General features: G+C 52.3%; 2 protein-coding genes across 2 annotated transcripts in view; both read right to left on the reverse strand.

Moving 5' to 3' along the window:
• Positions 1-7,433: 7,433 nt before the first annotated feature.
• Positions 7,434-9,227, reverse strand: MFSD6L (major facilitator superfamily domain containing 6 like). Its single transcript, XM_052658842.1, has one exon. It carries the CDS (start codon positions 9,225-9,227, stop codon positions 7,434-7,436), a length of 1,794 nt encoding a protein of 597 aa, XP_052514802.1.
• A 3,525-nt stretch (positions 9,228-12,752) lies between these two features.
• Positions 12,753-22,545, reverse strand: part of PIK3R6 (phosphoinositide-3-kinase regulatory subunit 6) — a 47,126-nt gene continuing 37,333 nt past the window's right edge. Inside the window, exons 14-20 of the mRNA XM_052658550.1 lie at positions 22,022-22,132; positions 20,082-20,172; positions 19,727-19,797; positions 19,148-19,238; positions 18,663-18,778; positions 13,493-13,605; positions 12,753-12,906 (exon numbers count right to left, since the gene is read on the reverse strand). Of these exons, the coding sequence (XP_052514510.1) occupies positions 12,753-12,906; positions 13,493-13,605; positions 18,663-18,778; positions 19,148-19,238; positions 19,727-19,797; positions 20,082-20,172; positions 22,022-22,132 (747 nt within the window). The remainder of the gene's footprint in view (positions 12,907-13,492; positions 13,606-18,662; positions 18,779-19,147; positions 19,239-19,726; positions 19,798-20,081; positions 20,173-22,021; positions 22,133-22,545) is intronic.

Consider the following 22,545-nt stretch of genomic DNA (forward strand, 5'->3'; position numbering starts at 1 on the left):
AAGGAAACAGTGGTGGGGGGTGGGGCATAAATTAGGAGGTTGGGATTAACATATATACACTGCTATATATATGGGGCTTCCCTGGTGGTTCAGATGGTAAAGAATCTGCCTGCAACACAGGAGACCTGGATTTGGTCCCTGGGTCAGGAAGATCCCCTGGAGAAGGGAATGGCAACCCACTTCAGTATTCTTGCCTGGGAAATCCCATGGACAGAGGAGCCTGGCGGGCTACAGTCCACGGGGTCACAGAGTCAGCATGACTGAGCAACTGAGCACACACAATAACCTCTATGGGAAAAGAATCTGAAAAAACAAGATGTGTACATACAACTGAATCGCTTTGCTATACACCTGAAACTAACAACATCATAAATCAGCTATACTGCAATTTTAAACAAAAAATTTTAAAAAAGAAGAGAAAAAAATGACACCAGATAAAACACCGGTGAAAGGATATTGTGGAAATATGAACTGAGAGCTCCAAATGCTCCGATTTAACCTTGGCTAAAATTGTAGTTGGAATGAAGGTCATAGACCACAGCTTGAAAGTCTCAGGAGGAATTCACTTTTGAAAATGCAAGGTATGATTCTTGATCCTGGCTCACAGCCTGGAGATGAGCATCACCAGCTTGTGAGTTCCCCGAAATCCTTCCATTTCCCAAACATTTCAAATTCCTGGCAGGGTGGAGAACAACCCTCAGGGCCCTACAATTGCTTAGGCCTTGCCAAGTCTTTTTTTTGGCCCCTTCATGAGCATCCGCAATTTCCCCTATCAGGTAATCAAACCCCCAGCCTCTGAAGTGAAAGCACAAGGCCTTAACCACTGGACCAGCAGAGCAATTGCCTTGCTAAGTCTTTTAGTAGCTGGAGAGCAAAGGAGCAGCTGCTTTGCTGAAGGAAGGAGGCAGCGGCCCTGCTACCCCAGGGCAACCTCAAGCTCTCTTAGTGCGACAGGAGCAGAATTGAGAACCTACTGTTCATCTCAGAAACCTCAACTCCCAGAGCCAAACTCAAGAGGAGACAGATTCTTCCTCCTTTAGACCTGCTTCTTTCACTTAAAAAAAAATTGTGGTAAAACATAAAATTGACCACCTTAAACTTGTGTAAGTGTACAGTTCAGGAGAAATAAATCCATTCAATTAGTTGTGCAACCAACCTCCATCCTCCTTCATCTTGGAAAAATAAAACACTATGCCCATGAAACAACACTTCCCGGTCCCCCTGGACCCTAGCCCTGGTAACAACCGTCTACTTTCTGTCTGTAAGATTCTGACTGTGGGAAGGACCTCATGTTGTCACCAAGCCAGGTTCATCTGCCCAGTGTACAGTGAGCCTGGGATGCTGAGGTTTGCTGCAGAGAAAGGGTCTATTCAAGAGGCAGACAAGCCAGGAGATGGGAGAACTTACCTCAGATCCACCTCCTGGAAGGCCAGGGCCTTGGGGTATTTACAGCATGAAGAAGCAGGGTGGTTTGAGGCACGGGGAGCATGGGGAAAGGTGATTGGAAATGAGAAAAAGGTGAGGCAGTCGTTCTGTGCAGGTGCCGGGACAGCTACGTCAGGCTTCTCCACCGGACCTATATTCAGAAAAAGGCAGCATTTTTTGTTTCCTGCAACAGCGCACAAGGGTTTCAGTTTCTCCACATGTTTGTCAACGCTTGCTACTGTCTGGGTTTTTTCATTTTTTTTTGTTTTTTAATAGCAGCCATCCTAATGCGTGTGAAGTGGTGGCTCACCATGGTTTCAGTTTGCACTTCCCTAATGGCTGTTGGAGATGGAGAAGAGGGCGACAGAGGATGAGATGGTTGGATGGCAACACAGATGCAATGGACATGAACCTGGGCAAACTCTGGGAGACAGTGAGGGACACAGAGGTCTGGCGTGCTGCCGTCCATGGGGTTGCAAAGAGTTGGACACGACTGGGCGACTGAACAACTACAAAATGGTTATTGAAATAGAGCATCTTTTCATGTGTTTGTTAGCCATTTGTATACACTCTAAGGCTAAATGTCTGTTTGAGTCCTTTGCCTATGTTTCTAATCAGGTTGCTTGATTTTGTTACGTTCTAGTTCTTTTTATATTCTGGATACGAACCCTTGGATCTTCAAGTGGGCCATGCAGCCGCTTGCCCTGTTTCTGTCACACTTAACATGACTGTCACCCACCCTGATCAAGACTGAAGCAACAGAAGGGTAGCCTGTCTCAGGAAGAGATAACCGAGGGGCTGCTCTGGGCTGGCAGCGCTGCTGGTACCTGTGTTTCTTACCCCGTCTTCTGGAGGTGTCCTGTCTCTCACTCAGAGCCAGCTCAGCATCAGTGACAGCATCAGTAGCACCTGATGCTCGGGGTTTTTTTATCTGTCTTTCCAGCTCCAGGAGCTACAGGGTCCTCAGGAAGCCGGCCTCACCCTGAATTGGAGCTTTGGGAAGAGCTGGGACTGGGTTTGCCCAAGGAAGCCAGTTGGGGCATTTCCCCGTGTGTTTGGTGCCCCCTGGTGGAATACTTCTGAACTGTGAGCTGACCCGCTTCCCCTCACTTCCCGTCTTGGTTTGAGTCAGCAGCCCTCCGCTTATGGCCCTCAGCCTACCCCTCTTGCACATACTCCATGTGGAGCTAGAAAATGGCCTCTCTGGCCTGAGAGGATGCCCTCGCCCCTCGCACAGGGCAGAGGTGACACAGCAGTCCGGGACTGCAGCCTATGATGGTTGACGTGCAAAGCTGGAATTTAGATGACATTAGTATAGACAAGACTATGGTCTTTCCAATAGTCATGTACAGATGTGAGAGCTGGACCATAAAGAAGGCAGAGGGCCAAGAACTGATGCTTTCAAACTGTGGTGCTGGAGAAGACTCTTGAGAGTCCCTTGGACAGCAAGGAGGATCAAACCAGTCAGTTGTAAAGGAAATTAACCCTGAACACTCATTGGAAGGACTGATGCTGAAGCTGAAGCTCCAACACTTTGACTACCTGGCACCAACTCAGTGGAAAAAACCCTGATGCTGGGAAGGATTGAGGATAGGAGGCTATGGAGATGACAGAGGATGGTTGGATGGCATCAATGGACATGAACTTGGGCAAACTCTGGGAGATGGTGAGGGACAGGGAAGCTTGGCATGCTGGGTTGCAAACAGTTGGACATGACTTTGAACAAAGTCATGAACAAACTGAACAAACCAAGGATGGTTTGACTGAACAAACCAAGGATGAAGTTTCCTGCACTGAAGGTACCTGCTTGGGCCTCCCCCTTCTGTCTTAGATGCCCCCGAACCCCTGCCCTGGATCCCCTACCCACAGGCATGCAATTCTAGCCCCCAGAGACTGCCTTTGGGTTCATGCCCTGGGACCCTGGCTCTGAGGGCAGGGGGGTCATCTAGGGATGGGGCTTGGGGCTTCATGTGGCCAAGCTGCACAGCAGACCAGGGGCTCAGTGCCAGACTCAGAAATGAAAATAAACATTCAGAGCCCGCATCCTTTGGGTTCCAGGACACCATGCAGCTCTGCCGGGTGAGAAAGGACAAGGCAATGTGACGTTGGCTCAAAAGAAGGGATCATGTCATCAGATGGCACAACTTAAAAGATCATAGAGACCAAGATCTTGTTTTTCAGACTCGGAAGATGAGACCTGCCCGAGGGGTCATATCTTAAGCTTTGCTTCTGTAGCAGAAGCCATCTCACCACATCACCCTCCCATCACAGACCACAGACTGCCAGGATCCAGACGAACTTCAGTCCAGTCCAAACTCATGTCTCCAAGCTATTTCCCAAACAGAGCTGAAAAGAGAGTCAGGTTTCCTGAACATAGCTCTGGAAAAGCCTCTGGGTATTGTGAATGCCTTCTGCTCTGCCTCACATCACAAGTATCACTAAACAGCCGTATCTCTGGGCTCAGTGACAGTCATCCATTGTAGAAGGCAGCTGGTAGGCCTAGGAGTGTTTTTGCTATATTGTCTTCCATTTTTATGATTTAGGCGCTGGTTTTCTATCACTCTGGACTCTGCCACTTCTACAGACCTTTTCCCTCATCACATGGGTTCAGAATTGCAAAGTCATCTATGATCCTTGGTACCTCCTTCTTCTCTGACCTCCACTTTATTATTAATCAATAACCAAGAGCTATATTATTGATTCCATCTCTGACACTCCTTTGCATACTGTATTAGTTTTCTCCGGCTGCCATAATAAAACACCATGGGCTGGGTGGTTTAAACCATAGATGTTTTCTCATAGTTCTGGAGGCTGGAAGTCTGGTTTTGAATTTTAACCTTCTGAGCCTTAGTTGCTTCATCTGTAAAATGAGTGGATGCTCTGACTTAATGAGATGGCTTTGTCTTAGCATGGATATCCCAGATTTCTGCCACTCTGGGGTTGGGGCCCAGATTTCTCCCTGAGTCCAAAAGGTCACACAGGGCTTCCTTGGTGGTTCAGTGGTAAAGAATCTGCCTGCCAACGCAGGGGAAACAGGTTCAATCCCTAGTCTGGGAAGATCCCTCATGCCTGGGAGCAGCTAAGCCTACGTGCCACAACTATTAAGCCTGTGCTCTAGAGCCCGGGGGCTGCAACTATTGAAGCCCACGCACCCTAGAGGCTGTGCTCTGCAGCAAGAGAAGCCACTGCAATGAAAAGCCCGAGCACAACAACTAGAGAGTAGTCCCTGCTTGCTGAAACTAGAGAAGGGTCCACGCAGCAACGAAGACCCAGCACACCCCAAAATCAACAAAATTGTTGGGGAAAGAAAAGGTCACACAGAAAACTACCAACACTGGTGTTTTCCAAAGTACCCTCTAGGGAACACTAGTTCTGCAAGGTAGTGACTTGCAAACCTGGAAGAAGGTTGATACGTGTTATGTCAGGGGAATTATAGGGCAGACAAAGCTAAACAAATTTGTTGGCTATGGGGCTTTCCAGAGTCTTTAAATGCTCATATGTATTTTCAGTTTCTAAGATATTTACATCATTTCTTAAATTATTTCTTAATTATTTACATCATTTCTTAAATTGTTTATCCCAGAATTCTTTTTTAATGTCCCTACCCGCCCCCCCCACCACCTCCCATCCCGCTAGAATCAAGTGTTCTGCAAAACTCACCTGGGAAATGATGGTTTAAGTCAGCCTGGGCAGAAAGGTTAATGGCTCCTCCAATTTTTACTTTCCTCTGAGCTCGAACAAACATGTGCTAGAATTCTGTATCTCTGATAGCCACGAGGCTGCCCGCTAAGAATTTCATTTACTTTTAATGGTATGAAGCTGAACTGATCCAACGGCTTGTTACTAGAGTAAAAGTCGTACGTCTTGGGTGTAAGTCTTTGTGACTTGATCATTCCTTCAATATGCAAGCCTATTTGAGCATCTCCATCAGTTTTTCTCCCGGCACTCAACCATCATGCCTACCCTGCTCTTCCTGCAATTCTATTTGAACTTCTCGCTTGACATTCAGCGTAACTTGTCTGGGTATCAGTGTTTTCTGTTGGGCCTGCCGGCTGGCCTTTATCCCTGGTTTCTGGAAGACAGCCTCTAAATTTTTGAAATTTCCTAAGGTATGAGTGTCCTTGGTATTCTTGGTGGGTCTCTTGGACCACACCTGTTTTTATGGTAATGAGGTGACTCTGGGAGGGCCCCTGGTTTATGTTAATGAAGTAACTAAAGATAGACCCTGGTTTATGCTAATAAGATGACTCAGGATGGACCTCTGACTTATGTTAATGGAGTGACTAATGAGGGACCCTAATGCTAATAGATGACTCAGAAGGCTGCCATGCCTGATAGACCAACCACATGCTGGAAGAGAAGTTTGGGGTTTTGAGTCCTGTGACATCAGCCTGACTTCTGGGAAGTGGACAGTGGCTAACTGACTCAATGAACCATGCAGCTATAATGGAGTCTTGGGAAAAACCACAGATGCTAGAGTCTCCCCGGTGGAGATCGGTGTGCTCAGAGGTGAGGGGTCCTGACTCCGTGGGGAGAGGACTTGGCCACTTCACCTTTGGGACTCTCTGAACCTCACCCTATGAGTCTCTTCTCTTGGCTGTTCTGAATTGCATCTTTTGTCTACAATGAAACTGTAATCTTTCATGCAGTGCTTTCCTAGGTTCTGGGAGGCATTCTAGTGAATTATTGAACCTGAGGAGGAAAGTAGGGACCCTAAATTTGTAGCCAGTTGGTCAGAAGTGAGGGTGATCCTGGGGACCCCCAAATTTGTGGCTGGTGTCTGAATTGAGGGCAGTTGTGTGCTTCTTAACCTGCGGTGTGACTCCAGGTAGCTGGTGTCAGAAGCCATTGCAATTATGCTGAGCACAAGGAATCGGACATAAGAGGGTACATTCTAGGAACTTCCCGGGTGATCCAGTGTAAGATGACAGCACTCCCAATGCAGGGGGCCTGGGTTTGATCCCTGGTCGTGGAACTAGATCCCACACGCTGCAACTAAAAGATTCCACATGTCCTAATGAACACTGAAGATCCTGCGTGCCAACACTAAGACCTGATGCAGTCAAGTAAAATTCTTAAAAGATGCAGTGAATGATTCTGACTGAGTCATAAGGCTGTGGTGGGTGGCCTAACGGCACAGGTAGCATGTGGACCACCTGTAGCACCCTGGCTCTGGAGGCAGCATAGGCCATCCTGGCCATAAGGAGGCTGCTGCTCCCTCATCAAAGCAGATACAAAAAAATCTTCACGTGCTCTTACGTGGCGGAGCCTGCAAAATTGAGTCCAGAGGACGTGAAATGACTTTTGCTCTGACTGAAGTATGGGAGACGAGTCTAGTATCCTACTCCTGGTGACACACACACTGGAGAGTAAGAATGAAAACCTATTCACCTCCACACCCATCCAATACACATTACACTTCCCATCACTTTCTCTTGTTGGAGACTTAAGTATCTGGGTGTGAGTATGACACTTGTATATCAATGCAGAGAGATAGGCAAAGAGAAGAGTTTTGGTTTCATTATCATCCTGACCTGCCCTATAGGATAGGGCTCATGCCTTAGGATCCACAGGAATGCACGTGACTCACCAAAGTCGAGGCCCCCTCTGCCAACTGAATCCTGCAGGTCCCATTGCCTTCCCGGCCCCATCAGCTTCATCTGAGCACTTCAGCCATGGCTGAAATCAACAACAAACCATGCAAAGCTCTTCCAAACCCCATCACCACAAGAGTGACTACAGCAGGAACATTTTTTGTATTATAGCAAATGTATTCTCACACCATTATTTTCAAAAGATTGAATGGCCAAAAGTTGAATCTCCTTTTACTACAAAAGTAAAGAAAATCATGCAGTGAGATGACCCCGTGGAGCTTCGGCACAGACACGCTTCTCTCTTGCAGGGCTTCCTGAAGCCCTGCGGGACTCGTGGGCTTTGCCCTCGGCAGACTGAGTCTTGTTCACCCCTCCGGCTCCTTCCCAGATCAGTGTGCATCCTGGCTCTGTCTCTCAGCCCCTCCAGTCAGAGTGTTCCTCCCTCATGGCCTTCACTAGCCAGTCCCGTTCAGTCCCCGGCTCAGAGTCGCTTGTGTCACTGGCCTCCACAGCCAGCAGCTTGGAGTAGTTGATTTTCCGCTCCTGGGGCAGTCTGGGCTGGATGGACAGGAACAAGGCCAGCCAGAGCAACAGGAGGACGCAGCAGGCCTGGTAGAGCACAGGCAGGCTGAAGCGCATCACCACGAAGCCCCCCACAAAGCTTCCCAGGCTGGCCCCGCTCCCACAGACGTGGCCTCGGAACACGGTGCTCAGGGGTCTCTCTGTTCCAGGAGTGGCCAGGTGCTCTATGGAGGTACTGACTGCCCACCACAGAGCCCCGTGGCTGAGGGCGCTCAAGATCTGAGCGGGCAGGACGGACCACCAGCTCCAGAGAAATGAGTAATACAGCAGCTGCCCCGCCAGGCAGCCCAGCCCCAGCCCCAGCGTGCCTACCCTGGACAGCTTCCTAAGCAACGGAGCTTTGAAAGGATGAAGCATAATTTCCCCCAGCAAGCCCAGGGCCACCGAGAAACCCATGGTCAGCTCGCTGCTCCCGTGGTCTTTCATCTGCCAGAACAGGAAGTTCTGCACTGCACTGGTGGCGCCTCCTGTCAAGAAGATGGTGAGGGCCAGGACGGTGAGGTGGGGGTCGCCGACCACGAGGGACAGGGCTTTGACCGTCCTGTAGCTGGGCTCCTGCCGCCGGCAGACGGGGACGGGAAAGGCGATGCTCACCAGTAAAGCCAGGGCGCTGACCAGGGAGTAGCCGTAGAAGTGCACCACGCCCCGCGGGCCACTGGTCGCCAGGAAGCAGTCCAGCGGCCCCACCAAGGCCGCAATGCTGCACACGCCGACTGATGTGCCCAGCAGCCTCCACACCCATAGGCTTCTGTAGCGGTCAGTGGCGTCCACAAAATCCAGGTATTCGTAGAGGCTGTCGTCAGCCACCTGCTCCAGAGGGGATGTCAGCAGCTCCCAGAGCACCGTGGAGCCCAGCGAGAGGATGAAAGTCCACTGCTGCCCTTCCAAGGAGAGGCCGAGGGCCCTGCTGTCCCCCTCGGCTGCCGACTGGTTGGCTGGACTTGCCAGGGCCGTGCCCCCAGCAGACAGAGGGAGTGGCGGACTGACCACTCTAAAAGCACCTTCTCGGGGAGAACCTGTCACTCCTGGAGTGTCAGGATGGAGGAGAACTCCAGATCTGTTCCTGGTTCCTTGGGTGGAGCCCATGGAGGAGCCAGGTGGATAACTGAAAGGTTCTTGGCCACTTTCCCCAGGCCCTTCTCCGAAGCCACGGGTTCCAGCGACCCCAGAACTCCTCGCCCCTGGGAGGCTGAGCACCCCCGCTGGGGAGTTGGAGGCTGGCTCTGAGGTCAAGGTGACAGTCACAGTTAGTGCGACCCCCGGTGGTGGGCCCTCGGCAGTCAAGCTGTGGCTTCCGTTACACCGGCGGTGCCCTGGGTCTCTGTCCAGGGGTGGCACCAGGACCATAAACAGGCTGGCCCCCGCCGAGCCCAGAAGCGAGGCGGTCATGAGCACCCTCCGCTTCTGGTGGCTTCTGGCCAGGAAGGCACAGAAGGGAGCCCAGAAGGCAGCGATGAGGTGCTTGGTTCCCATGAGGATGCCCACCCAGGGCGCGGCCAGGCCCAGCTGCCGCAGGTAGAGGGTCAGGAACGGGGTCACGCAGGCATCCCGGACTCCACACACCAGGTGGAAGAGCCTGGCCACCCTCAGCGCCCTGCTGATGTCCCACTGGGCGTTGGCGCTCATGGCTGCCCGGCTCCCTCAGACCCGGGCGGGCGGCGGCCGCCGCGTCCTGTCCCCCGGAGGGAGGCGGGGGAGCGAGCCGCAGGGCGCCTCCAGCCTCCGGCGGCGCCGCGGTCACCGGGTCAACGGCCGCCCCCGCCCCCACGTCCGGCCACCGGCCCGGAAGTGGCCCCGCCCGGAGGACGCCGCACCTCGGGGGCGGGGGCTGCGCACCTGCGGGGCGCACCTGCGGGGCGTGCGCAGGTGCGGGAGGCTTGAGGGCTGGGGCCTGCGGGGTGCGCTCCAGGCCGCCCCTCAGGGCCCCACGTCGCCCGCGAGGCTGAGTTACCTCCCTGAACTTCTAGAGGCAAGGAAAACTTGGCGAGCGAGAATGGAATTCCTGATATGACACCCCGCCCGCACTTCATGCCCTTCAGGTGTTTACTCACTGGCCCCCTGATGAAGGACCATCCGGTTTCCCCTCAGGAACCGTCCCTGCCAGCCTCCCTGACAAGTCCTGCCCCTTCCCCAGGCTCACTTGGTCACCTTCCTGCTTATTTTCCTCCACAGCAGTGTCCCTGTCAGACACACTACTGGCTTCTATTTCAGGGGTTTATCTTGTTGACTGTCTCTCTCCCATCAGAATCAAAGTGCTATTTTTGTCCCCAGGGCCTAGAACAGTCTGATTGGATGTGAGCTGCCCCTGGAAGAGGCATGACTTTAGGCAACACAATTTCCTCCAGTGGAGACATCCCCTGAGAGGGACTGACAGCTGAAGGCGGACTTGAGGTGGCAGCTCCTCCAGGCAGCCCTCCAGCACACCCCCACCCCACCAACATTATGTATGTCCTGGATTGGTTTTTATTTGGGGCCACATGTGTGATCTCAGTTCCCCAACCAGGGATCCAACTGTGCCCCCTGCATTGGAAGCACAGAGTCTTTACCACTGGGCCACCAGGGAAGTCCCTGGATGGTTTTAAATTATCCCTAAGAGTGCTTTGTTGTCCATTTGGGGATACACACTCCAGGGGTGGCTAGCTAACATTTCATCCAAAAGTCACTCCAGAGGCAGTAATACTAGCACGTGAACAATTTTACATCAATGGAAGTGGATTTATTAATTATCCCGAAAGATATTGGCAAAATTTCACATGTCACATGGATTGTTTATAATTTTTTTTGAGGCATTTCCTCCCTTGGTGAACAGAGTATTAGAATCCAGAGATTCCAGCAGCCCAAACCCTTTGGAATAGCAGCCTTTACTCCGGGATGGCCCAGTGTTCAACAAGAGCTGTTCCGTGAACTTTTCAAGCAAGATTTGTTCAGAGCACCTAATTTGGCTGGGGGTGAGGATGAGGGGGCTACTTGCCAATGCATACCTGAATGTGCAGCAGAATTTGGTCTACGACGTGCTTTCTTTGTAAACTGGTGGGGAAATTGTTGAGGGAAGGCTCAGAGCCCTCCCTAACTCTGAGTAAATCCTGCAAACATTTAGTTCAAGAATCTAGTACTTGTTGCGCAAATTGGTATGAATCAATTAACATCACCCCAATGACAGAAAAAAAAAATCTAGCCATGTTCAGTGATGCCAGTCATTTCCAGTTTAAAGTCACCTTAGTCACATTCAGGGCTGTTCCTAGTTCCCCCCTCTTCCCTGGGCTCCTCACGGGAGAGCTTCAGTGGAGGACTGCACACACTGACCTCTCCATGTTAGCTGTTTAGGGTCGACTGCCAATGAGCAGCCGGAGAAGGCAATGGCACCCCACTCCAGTACTCTTGCCTGGAAAATCCCATGGATGGAGAAGCCTGGTAGGCTGCAGTCCATGGGGTTGCTAGGAGTCGGACACGACTGAGCGACTTCGCTTTCACTTTTCACTTTCATGCATTGGAGAAGGAAATGGCAACCCACTCCAGTGTTCTTGCCTGGAGAATCCCAGGGATGGGGGAGCCTGGTGGGCTGCCGTCTCTGGGGTCGCACAGAGTCGGACACGACTGAAGCGACTTAGCAGCAGCAGCAGCAGCAGCCAATGAGCAGCAGAGCCTTTGCCACGTGGTGTCCATCAAGATATCCGCAGTCCATATCCTAGGGTCCCTGCTGCCACCTCACGGCTGCACCTCTTCCCTTTCACAGTGAGACCCCTTGGGCTTGTCTGCATTCAGCTATCTGGGAGAAACCTTACCGGCTCCCCATGCCCACAGAGGCACAGAGGCTCTCTTTAAGGCTACTCTTGGGCCCATCTGCCTGACCACCCCAGGCAGCCCCTCTTACACCATCTCCTTAGGCTTTGAGAATGTGCTCAGACTTGCCCCCCACTCCTGGGGCACTAAGGCCACAAGAGAAGTGCCTACTTCTCTACTCTTCGGTCCCAAACTTAGAAGAGACTCTTCCATCCCAGAGTCACCATGCCCAGGTGATAGGTATGAACCTAACATCTAGACATACGCTGTTGAACTCAAAGCCAAGAAATCTGATGCCTTTAATCTCTGGCTCCTCTGAAACGAACTTGCATTCCCACCTCCACTTTGGCAATAGCGCTGGTCAGGAGGCCCTCAGTGAACGTGAATGAGGAGGGAGCTGGGCAGGTGGACAGAACACACCAGTGAACGTTTCACCAAGCTCTCACCTAGCTAAACGGACTCATCAGGTTAGACTAAGTCGTGCCTCTGCTGTCTGTTAAAATACACATATTGAGAATTCCCTGGTGGTCCAGTGGTTAAGATTGTGCTTCCACTACAGGGGGTGCAGGTTCAATTCCTGCTCGGCGAACTAAGATCCCACGTGTCATGCAGGGTGAAAGTGAAGTTGCTCAGTCGTGTCTGACTCTTTGCTACCCCATGAACTGTAGCCTACCAGGCTCCTCAGTCCGTGGAATTTTCCAGGCAAGAGTGCTGGAGTGGATTGCCATTTCCTTCTCCAGGGGATCTTCCCAATCCAGGAATCGAACCCGGGTCTCCTGCATTGCAGGCAGACGCTTTACCGTCTGAGCCACCAGGGAAGCCAGTCATGCAGGGTGGCCCAAAAGAAAAAATTTAAATGAAATAACATACAAGTATTGCAGGATATCAGATGAAAGCAGAGAGACTTTAGTGTGCATTTACTGAATCTAACATGTCGTCTCACCTGGGAGAGACGCCCGCCTGGGAGTGGTGGCAAGGCTGAAGGGAACAGCCTGGGCGGGAAGGGAGGGTTGTGGCTGCCGCTGCTTGCTTCCTATTTTCCCCAGGCTGCTGGGCCCTGGCCCGGACCGCAGCTCTCATCTTGGTTTCAGCCTGAGTGGGAGAAGATAGTGGGAGAGGCAGGAACTGGAAATTCATGCAGGAGTGGACGCAGGCTTGAGGAGCTGGGTTCTGTGTGCACAGCCTGGTCACGGCCTCCTTGGGCCTTTGTGTGGGGGCTGCTCTATCACCCCTGTCCTGGGCTCCGTTGCACTTGCCGGCTTCTAGATGTGGCTGGAAGCCGCCCCAGGGAACCTTGTTCTAGCCACTGGGGCAGGGACGGGTGGTGTATCCTTTCTCTCAAGCCCGCCACTCTCGGACTCCCCTTTGGGTTCACTGGACGATGCCAGAGAACGTGTTGATGGGTATCAGAAGAGGCTTAGCCTTGGCTTTGTTCCTTTCCATCTCCTGCTGGTGGGAGCTGAGCCCCAGCACCTTGGATTGCTGGGTCCTGGAACACGGCTCTGGACAGGGAGCAACCTCAAACCTATGGGCAGAGAGAGGCCAGCTCAGGAGACCCATCTCAGGGGTCAGATCTGTCTGGGCATTTTAAAGGTATAGACAATATACCTTTAAAATATACCCTTTATTGTCTGGTATAGATAAGGGGGAGGGGCCGATGAGAGCTGAGGAAGAGTCAAAATGAGAAAGAGCATGCTGGGGTGAACACAGGCAGAGGACGTGCCCAGATGGGTCACTCTGTGTGCCTGCCTGATCCAAATACACCTCCCAGGTGACCCCAGTAAGTGTCACATTAACTGCAGCATAGCTGCCTCAGAAGGCGCAGCCTGTGTATGTGTGTGTGTATTTGTAGGGGAGTGGGGCGCAGTGCCAGCCTCAGGGATGGGTCAAGGGCTGCAGGCTGAGTGTCTGTAGAACAGATTTGGAACAGTGTAATCTCAGCTGCTGCCCACCTTCAGCCACTCAAGTGCTCTTTTGCCTGGATTTAAGTCATCACCTGAGTCCATACCCATCCGGGACAGCTGCCTGGCACAGGATCCAAACCCCCTTCAAGGTGTTCAGGGCTCGAGGCAGGAGGGGGAGGGGCTGGCTGCCATGGAGCCCAGCCTCACCTGACCACATCCCTGTACGTGCGGCAGCTGTCCTTGTCCAGTGACAGGGTCAGCAGCCTCTGGTCCTGGCTCTGGATCTGGATGTTGGTTGTCCGGAAGGTGTTTGTCACCACCTGCAACAGAAACAGCTCAGGGAGCATCACCTTGGTAACAGATGGCCCAGCCAATACCTCCTGCCCTGTTCATGGGGGCCCCCGCCTCTCTTTCTACAAGTGACTCTTGAGCAGTGACAGCCCTGCAGGAAGTGCTTCTAGGCTGCCCTGGCCCTTGACTTGCCCATCATTTGTGCAGTTCTTTTTTCCAACCTGTTGTCCTTAATTTAAAAAACAACTTGGGATGCTGCGGCTGGACCCTCCAGGTGCTCCAGTGACCTGAGCACCTCCTATATGACAGGCGTGTTATGTGTGGAATTGGGGGATACTTCCAGGTTTTTATAAGCCCTGACCCCAGTTATTAGTTGGACTGCATACAAGATCATTTCCCTGGGGCAGAGACAGAAGGTCTAGAAAGTGGCAACTTTCCCCTGTGAGTGAGACCAGGCCTGTATCAGTTTGTTCCAGGGGACCAGTGACAGGCAGGAGGGATCCATCCTCTGCTTGGGAAACCCGGGTAGGGGTGGAGGAAACCCTGCCATCGAAACCCAAAGCCCTGTGGCTTCTTCGAAAATGCACCCAGGACCAAAGGAAAACAGCCCTGAGGCAGCCCTCCAACCTGTGACCTGGGGAGCACGGAGGTGGGGCAGGGGGTTGCTGCTCCTGAGAGGCCCCTCCCCCTCTCAGAGAAGGTGGAGCATCTTGGGTTCCATACGGGGCTCTGAGGGCCTTTCTGGTCACTGGCCACTTCCACATGTGGACAGCAGCTTTGGGTGATCCACCACCACGGAACACTAGTTTCTAGAGCCTTAGTCTCCACCTCTTTCAAGCACAGAACCGCCTTTCCCAAACATAAAATTAGAGATTCTGATCTGAGCGGTCTGGAGTCCAACCAAGGCCTGGGCATTTTTCGTAAGGTCACCACTGTAGGCAGGGCTGATCCGTCCTCCTGCTGTCAAATTGCAGGGAACTGCTTCCCTGATAGCTCAGTTGGTAAAGAATCTACCTGCAATGCAGGAGACCCTGGTTCGATTCCTGGGTTGGGAAGATCCCCTGGAGAAGGGCAAAGGCTACCCACTCCAGTATTCTGGCCTGGAGAACTCCAAGGACTGTATAGTCCATGGGGTCACAAAGAGTCGGACACGACGGAGCAACCTTCACTTTCACAATAGCACCGAAGGGCTTCCCAGGTGGCCTAGTGGTAAGAATCTGCCTGCCAGTGCAGGAGATGATGGAGATGCAAGTTCAATCCTGGGGTCGGGAAGATCCCCTGGAGGAGGAAATGGCAACCCACTCCAGTATTCTTGCCTGGAAAATCCCAAGGAGAGAGGAGCCTGGGGGGCTACAGTCCATAGGGTTGCAAAGAGTCAGACATGACTGGGCATGTATGCATGCAAACAGAGACTAAACCTGGGGAGGTCAAGCTCATCCGGGCATTTCTGCCGGACTTTTGTGGACTGGGAGGGTTGGCTGCCAGAAGTCTCTGGGCAGGGCGTGCAAGAATCTCCCAGGAAGAGAGTCAGAGACTCCACACCCAGAGCACCTGAGTTCCTATCCTGGCTCTGCCACTTCTTAGTTGTGTGACCTTGGACATGATTCTTAATCTCTCTGTGCTTTTTCTTTCTCACCTATTGAGAGCAAAAATATGTTACTATTAGCAACTACCTTGTAGATGAAAGGGAACTCACTGGGGTGTTTACATTTTCAAAAGTCCCACAACCAGGTTATTTAAAGAGGTCATTCAAGATAGAAACCGTTGTAAGGAACTGACTTTGAAAGAGGAAATACATGAAAAGGAAATAGGTCCACCCTGGAGCTCGAAGCTCAAACACAGAGCATCCTCTCTGGAGATCTCAGCTCAGTACAGAGCTCTCAGCCTGTAGAGGGCTCCTCCGGGGCAGAGGCTGCCCCAGAAAAAGGGAGCTCTAGTTAGGGGTGAGATCCTGCAGAGGTGGAGGCTGGATCAGGAGACATCTAGAGAGCTCCTGCTGTGAGCCGTTCCCACACTGAATGATGGGAGGGTGGAGAAGGGCCTGAGCCCTACAGAGGCCTTGAGATCACATCACTGATAGTTTTGCAAATGCTGCCATGGCCATGTCCCCAGGGTTTGGTGGGGGGAGGGTGGCAGTGGGCACAGACATGGGGACGTAGCTCTCTGGGGAGAGGGGTGGAGGATGTGCAGGGAAGGGCCTCCTGGGGGAGATGACACCTTAGTTTAATCTTGAAAGAGAAAGAGGTTATTAAAGGAGGACAGGGAAGAGAAAAGGAGGAACAGGGTTTCAGGCCAAGTGAGGCACAGAGGAAGGATGGCCAGCACACTTCCAAATGTAACTGAGCAGGGTGCTATGGGGCCTTCCCGGGAACAGGACCCTCCCCCATATCCTCTGCTTCAGCTCCTCTCTGAAGTACCTAGATCACAGTGTCTGATGCACATTTCCTGAGTTGTTTTATTACAGATGCTAAAACCACCACCAATGGAAGAAATTAACTACATGATAATTATTAATTACATAATCATGAGCACGTAGCCCCCAGACCCACTGTCACCTAATGACTGATGGTGTTAATGCCTATGACATCACTCCGTTCCCTTGCCATCAACCAATCATAGAATTGTATACCAGCTGATCACATACCCTAGGATGCGCCTCCCTCATCTGGCTTTTAAAAGTGCTTTGCTGAAACTCCTTGGGGAGGTCAGTGGTTTTGAGCATCAGCTGCCCTGGACTCCTTGTTTGGCACCTGCAACAAAAGCTACACTGCTCTTCACCACAACCCAGTGTCAGGAGACTGGCTTTACTGCACCTGGGCGAGAGGACCCAGGTTAGGTTTGGTATCACAGATAACCCAGTGTCAAGGGCGTGCAGGGCTGGCTGGGGTTGCAAATGGAGAGGAAGAGGAACCAAGCTATGCAACACTGAAGTTCTTCCACCCTTCTGCCTGCAGAGAGGAAGATGATCAAGGGGTTTTAAGCACAGAGTGATGTGTCTGTTTTAGAAAGATCACACGGGCAGAAGTGTGGAGGGTGGAGTGCAGGAGCACTGGTGTGACAATGGGGGGCTGTTGAGTTTGTCCAGAAGGAGGTGGATGAAAAATCTGGCCTAAGAATGACAAATTTGCCTAGAATTTTTGCTAATTTTAGCACCAAGAGCCTCAAATCCTAGGAAACTCTCCAGTCCCAGCAAACTGGGACAGCTGGTCAACCTTGCTGGACCAAAAGGAGGATGGAGAAGAAGGGAGGGGCATGAGAGCATTTGAGAGGGAACACCAGCAAACAAAGGGAAGTAAGGAAGAGAAGGCATCTGAGCTGACTCCCAGGTTTCTGGGAAAGGTGACTGGTTAAGGATGGCCTCACTGGACAGGAGATGGACACAGCGGAGGAGGGCATGAAATAACAACAGCTGCTAACACATATATGGGACCTCCCAGATGGCTCAGTGGTAAAGAATCCACCTGCCAATGCAGGAGATGTAAGAGAGACTGGTTTGATCCCTGGGTCGAGAAGATCCCCTGGAGAAGGAAATGGCAACCCACTCAAGTATTCTTGCCTGGGAAATCCCATGGTCAGAGGAGCCTGGCAGGCCAGAGTCCATGGGACTGCAATGAGTCCGACACGACTGAGCGACTAAATAATACCGTACCACATATATAGCTCTGCCTTGGACAAATGCTCTCCTAGAACCTTTACATGTCACCATCATTCAATCCTCACAACAACCGGATAAAGTAGCTACCATTATTATCCCCATTTTCTAGACAGTGAGACTGAGGCACAGAAAACTGGAGACACTTCCCTAGAGTCACATAGCTGGTAAATGAGAGCCCTAAGATCTGAGTCTAGGCAGTCTGGCTCTAGAGAACTCCACTACTGGAAAGCTCTGGCTTTAGTTTTGAATATCTTGAGTTTGGGGTGTTGTGGGACACCCAGCTCATGCTAACTTAGGGGTCAAACACTCAGAGGTGAATGTCAGAGCAGGAGATAAAGATGTGGGTGCCCTGAACAACTTGGACTAAAGCCACAGACGTAGCTTTGATAGCCCAGGAGCTAAGAAAAGAAGTGGGTCATGGACCAACGTGGAGAACACTGTCTATTTAAGGAGCTGATTTAGGAAAAAGAGTCCAGAGGAAAGGGTCGAGTAATGCCCAGGGCTAGGATGAGGTGGGAAGTGATAAGATATCCTGACCTGCAGGGATGCAGGATGTCACAGAAGTACTCAAGACACTTGGGCATCAGACCTCCTAGGCAGCTTGACCTAAAGGGAGCATCTGCCTGGGTGAGGGGGGAGTCCAGGCTTTCTGACAACATGGTTCAGGTGTAATCATGCACTCCAAGTCCAACTGACTAGGGCAGTGACATCCACTAGAGTGGCCATCAGATAGGGAGAAAATGGGCAGGTCCTATGTCTGTATCTCTATGAGTATCAATAAGAGCAAAGGGCAAAGGGCAGTGGCAGGGCCATGGGCTGGTTTTATTTGGTCAAAGGCTGGGGCCATTGCTGGGACTTCTCAGATGCTACAGTCGCTAAGAATCCCTCAGCCAATGCAGGGGACACAGGTTTGATCCCTGGTCCGGGAGATTTCACATGCCACGGAGCAACAAAGCCCGTGGGTCACAGTTACTGAGCCCACGTGCCCTAGAGCCTGTGCTCTGTGACAAGAGAAGCCGCTACAGCGAGAAGCCCAAGCACCACAAGGAAGAATAGCCCCTGCTCACTGCAACTAGAGAAAGCCCAAGCACAGCAATGAAGACCCAGTGCAGCCAAAAACAAACAAACACAAAGGCTGGGCCATTGCTGTTTTGGCTGCTGTGAGCAGGGGATACAGGACTCGGGTGCATTTTGTAGTTATCTGTGTGCGGTTCTGAGGTCCAGGGCCCTGGAAGAGGGCCAGTGGGTGCTCAATATTTCAAACAGACTGGAAATCAGATTCTTCCCAACAGGAAGACTGGTTCCAACAGCAGGGGCTCACAAAGGCTCGGGGTTCACTCCCTCTTCTCTGCACACCCTCCCCAGGCTCTCTTCTCTGATTCACCCTGCCCTGTGTGAATATCCCCGGTTCCCGTCCTCCCCAGGACTTACAGAGAAGGACCTTCCCGCCAAGTTGGAGGTCTTCACAATCTCTGTCACACTAACTCTCAGGCACGTGTGGTCTGTGTCGGGCGCAGCAGTGGGGGTGCAGTAGATGGGCCCTGAAACTGGGAAGGGTGAGATGCAGGGCTGTGAATGGGCCTCCAGGGAAGGAGGGCAGCTGGAGATGCCATGTCCTAAGAAGGACACGAACCCACCGTGACCACCGCCCCTTCCCGCTTTAACCCCTTCCCATACTCGCTCATGCAGGGGAGCGTCACCCTGGGCGGCTTGATGATGACCCACCTGAGGGCCGGGCTGGGCCTCGCCAGGCAGCCTGGTGCCCAGCCCTGGGCCCGGCATGAGTGGGAGCTGGACCATCTTCCTGCTCTCCCAGGGACAGGGAAGGAGGCTGCCTTCCCCTGCTCCCTCCATCTCTGGCCCTCCACCCTCTCTCCTCCTCCCGCCCCAGCTTCCCTGATTGCCCAGCTCCTCACCTTCAGTGTCACTGGCTGGAAGGGTCTTCAGGACCAGCCCAGTGGCCCGCAGGGAGACGGTGACCTCCTGGTTCCGGTGGCTGAGCAGGGCCTGGGGAGGGGGACGCAGGGACAGAAGGGGTCCTCAGGACAGGGCGCACATCCCCACATCAACAGTCTGCTTGTCTCCCCACCCCTCCTTTTCTGCTTCCTGCCACTGCCCTGAGCAGCAGTTAAGCTAACGTCCAGTAAGGAACCAGAGGACGAAGGCTCAGAGCACTCAATCCTGGGGGCACGTTCCTCCCTCTAGACTGAGGACTGTACTCCAATGCATCTGGTCAGCTAGGGAGGAGGGTATTTTTGAACAAAGGGACAGCGCCCTGTTCCTTACATCAGACGGCCTCCTTGTCCATATGTAAGGCCAGTCATAACCCACCCATCCCTGCAAAACGCTCTGGAGGTCGGGAAACTGGGGGCTGTGTCAAAGGAAGGTCAGAAGGTCCCTCTGTCTGCTCCCCGCTCTCCCCCACCATGTTCCTGACACCTGCCTCCCTCCAGTGGTACCTCTGGCCACCTCCTGACAGCGCCACGCCCACTGACCTTCTGGTAGCAGATGGAGAGCTCAGCCCCTGGACCCTCAGCCATGCCTCTCCTCCGGGGTGAAAAACTATCTGTGGGAAGAGAAGAGGCTGAATGAAGGTGGGAGGCCCTATCCCTCCCTCATCAAGGCCCAGGTGAAGCTGCATCTGTTCCAGAGCAGAAAGGCTGCATCTCAGGGGGGACCAGGCTGCCCTTAGGGCTGGGTGAGCCTGCAGGGGACAGGGCACTCTGGTATTCAGCAGAGGTGGGAAGGAAGGGGTGGGATGGGGCCGTGAGAAGTGGCAGGACTTTCTGGAAGTGGCCCTTGAGGAAGCTGAGTCAGCTGAGCTTTGGGAAAGGGGAGACAGATGCTCACCTTTGGGGAACTTGGAGTCTTGGATCTTGACCTTGAGCTCGGTAAGGAAAATGTCCTCGGCAGGGTCTTGGCTCAGGTCACCAGAGAAGATCTGGAGGGAGGTTGCGGGGGGCAGGGAGGCTGGGGGATGTTGTCCCTGCCAGGGGCAGCTCCCAGTAACCCCCACAGCCCAGAATGTTTTTAAAATATTTACTTATTTATTACTTATTTGGCTGCACTGGGTCTTAGTTGCAGCATGTGGGATCTAGTTCACTGACCAGGGATCGAACTCAGGCCCCCTGAGTGGAGTCTTAGCCACTGGACCAGCAGGGAAGTCCTGGGATGTGGGATTTTGAACTTCCCACCACTGTCCTAGAATCTTCCATGTGCCAACCGCCTTGCCGTCATCTTCCCCCATCAATTGTTTAATATATTTTTCTACTCATTTGAGTGCTCACAAAAACCCTGTGATGAAGATTACTTTCCCCATTTTATAAATGGGGGAAATGGGGCTTCCCTGGTGGCTCAGTGGTAAAGAATTTCCCTGCCAATGCCGAAGACATGGGTTCGATCCCTGGTCTGGGAAGATCCCACATGCCACAGAGCCACTAAGCCTGTGTGCCACAGCTACCGAGCCTGAGCTCTGGAGCCCTCGAGCCATCACTATTGAGCCCATGCGCCCAAGAGCCGGTGCTCTGCAAAAGGGAAGCCACCGCGGTGAGGTGCCTGCAAACTGACGCTCGAGATCACTGCAGCTCAGGAAAAGCCAGCACAGCTGAGAGACCCAGCACAGCCTATAAATGAGTACATAAAGTCATTTTTTCAAAAGGTGGGAAGGGGGACTTCCCTGGTGGTCCAGGGGTTAAGAGTCCACCTTGCAGTGCAGGGGACATGAGTTCAATTCCTGGTCAGGGAACTAAGATACCACATGCCTCATAGTAACTAAGCCTGCATGCTCTGGAGGTGCAAGAGGAGAGCCCGTGTGCCACAAGCCAATGCAGTCAATAAATTAAAATAAATATTAAAAAAAAAAAAGGTGGGGAGAATCAATGTGAGGGAGGTGAAGGGAGCTGTGATCATACAGCCATCATGCAGAGGGACCAGGAGGCGAACCATGAACTTCTCACTACCTCACACTGTCTCTAACTCTATACCCACTGCACACAGCCAGTCCCACACTGACCCATCCTCTGATACACACACACACACACACACACACACACACACACACACAGAGTTTACTGTGCTGCTAGCAGGAGGCTCAAGATGAACAAAGTATAGTCTCATCTCAGGGGACTCAGAGTCTTGGTGGGGTGGCACACTGGTGTCTGCAGGTACATGACAAAGGGAGGTGCCAGAGCGTGGCCCGGAGCATCTCAGGAGCACCCAGGAGAAGCACTTGATCGTGTAATGGGGTGAACAGAGCAGAGGTGAGGGCAGTTGCTGCAAGAGGTGAGGTTGGCAAGGATGATGGGGAGGATGTAAGGACAAAGAGTCCTTCTGCGTGAAGTCTGCTTCTGCTTGAACTTGAGGTGTTAGAAGTTAATGATTATCTTACTTATCCGGAGAGGAAGAAGATAAAGTCAACAACCAAGAATGTCTGGATGGGGGACTTCTCTGGCGGTCCAGTGGTTAAGAACCCACCTTGCAATGCAGAGGACATGGGTTCGATCCCTGATTGGGGAACTAAGATCCCACATGCCGAGGAGCAACTAAGCCCATGGGCCAAAACTTAGAGGGTCTGTGAACCACAACGAAAGATCCTGTGTACAGCAAGGAAGACCTGATATGGCCAAGGAAATAAAATAAATAAATAAAGGGGAAAAAAAAGAATGTCTGGATGAGTTTATGACTTGCATCCTGGTCCCCTGGTTCCCCGGAGCCAGGGTATTTAGGTTGTGGGGTCCTGGAGTCCAACAGGCTGCCATGGTCTCATTGGGGGCCCCAGGTGGGAAGCTTACCTTGACCGTGTAGATCTGGAAATAGACAGGCTGGGTGCCCATGCGAACATAGTAGGTGATGGCATCTAGGATGAAGGGGTCTACGGTCTGGGATGTGTCCAGGGAGAGAGGCTGTGAGGGAGGCAGGGAGACTGTCTTCAGCCAGCTCCCTCCACACTGCTGCGGGAGCTGCCACTTTCTTTACAGAGAAACTCCAAAACCCCCTCGTGCCCCTTGCCTTGCACTAACCTCGCTGTTTCTTCAGCATTGTCCAAGCCTTTCCTGCTGGCTGATTTCTACCCCTAATCAAAAGGGTCCATCCAGCACCCCAGTGTTCATAACAGCACTATTTACAATAGTTAAGACATGGAAGCAACCTAAATGTCCATCAACAGATGAATGGATCAAGAAACTGTGCCACATATATACAGTGGAATATCAGCCACAGAAAAGAATGAAATGATGCCACATTCAGCAACATGGATGGACCTACAGATTATCATACTAAAGGAAGTATGCCAGACAGAGAAGGACAAATTTCATGG

Source organism: Budorcas taxicolor, chromosome 19 (genome assembly GCF_023091745.1).
Source record: "Budorcas taxicolor isolate Tak-1 chromosome 19, Takin1.1, whole genome shotgun sequence".
Taxonomy (NCBI): domain Eukaryota; kingdom Metazoa; phylum Chordata; class Mammalia; order Artiodactyla; family Bovidae; genus Budorcas; species Budorcas taxicolor.

What these genes read in the sequence shown, in the direction of transcription:
- MFSD6L (XM_052658842.1), bottom strand. Translation starts at nt 9,227, where the DNA reads ATGAGCGCCAACGCCCAGTGGGACATCAGCAGGGCGCTGAGGGTGGCC.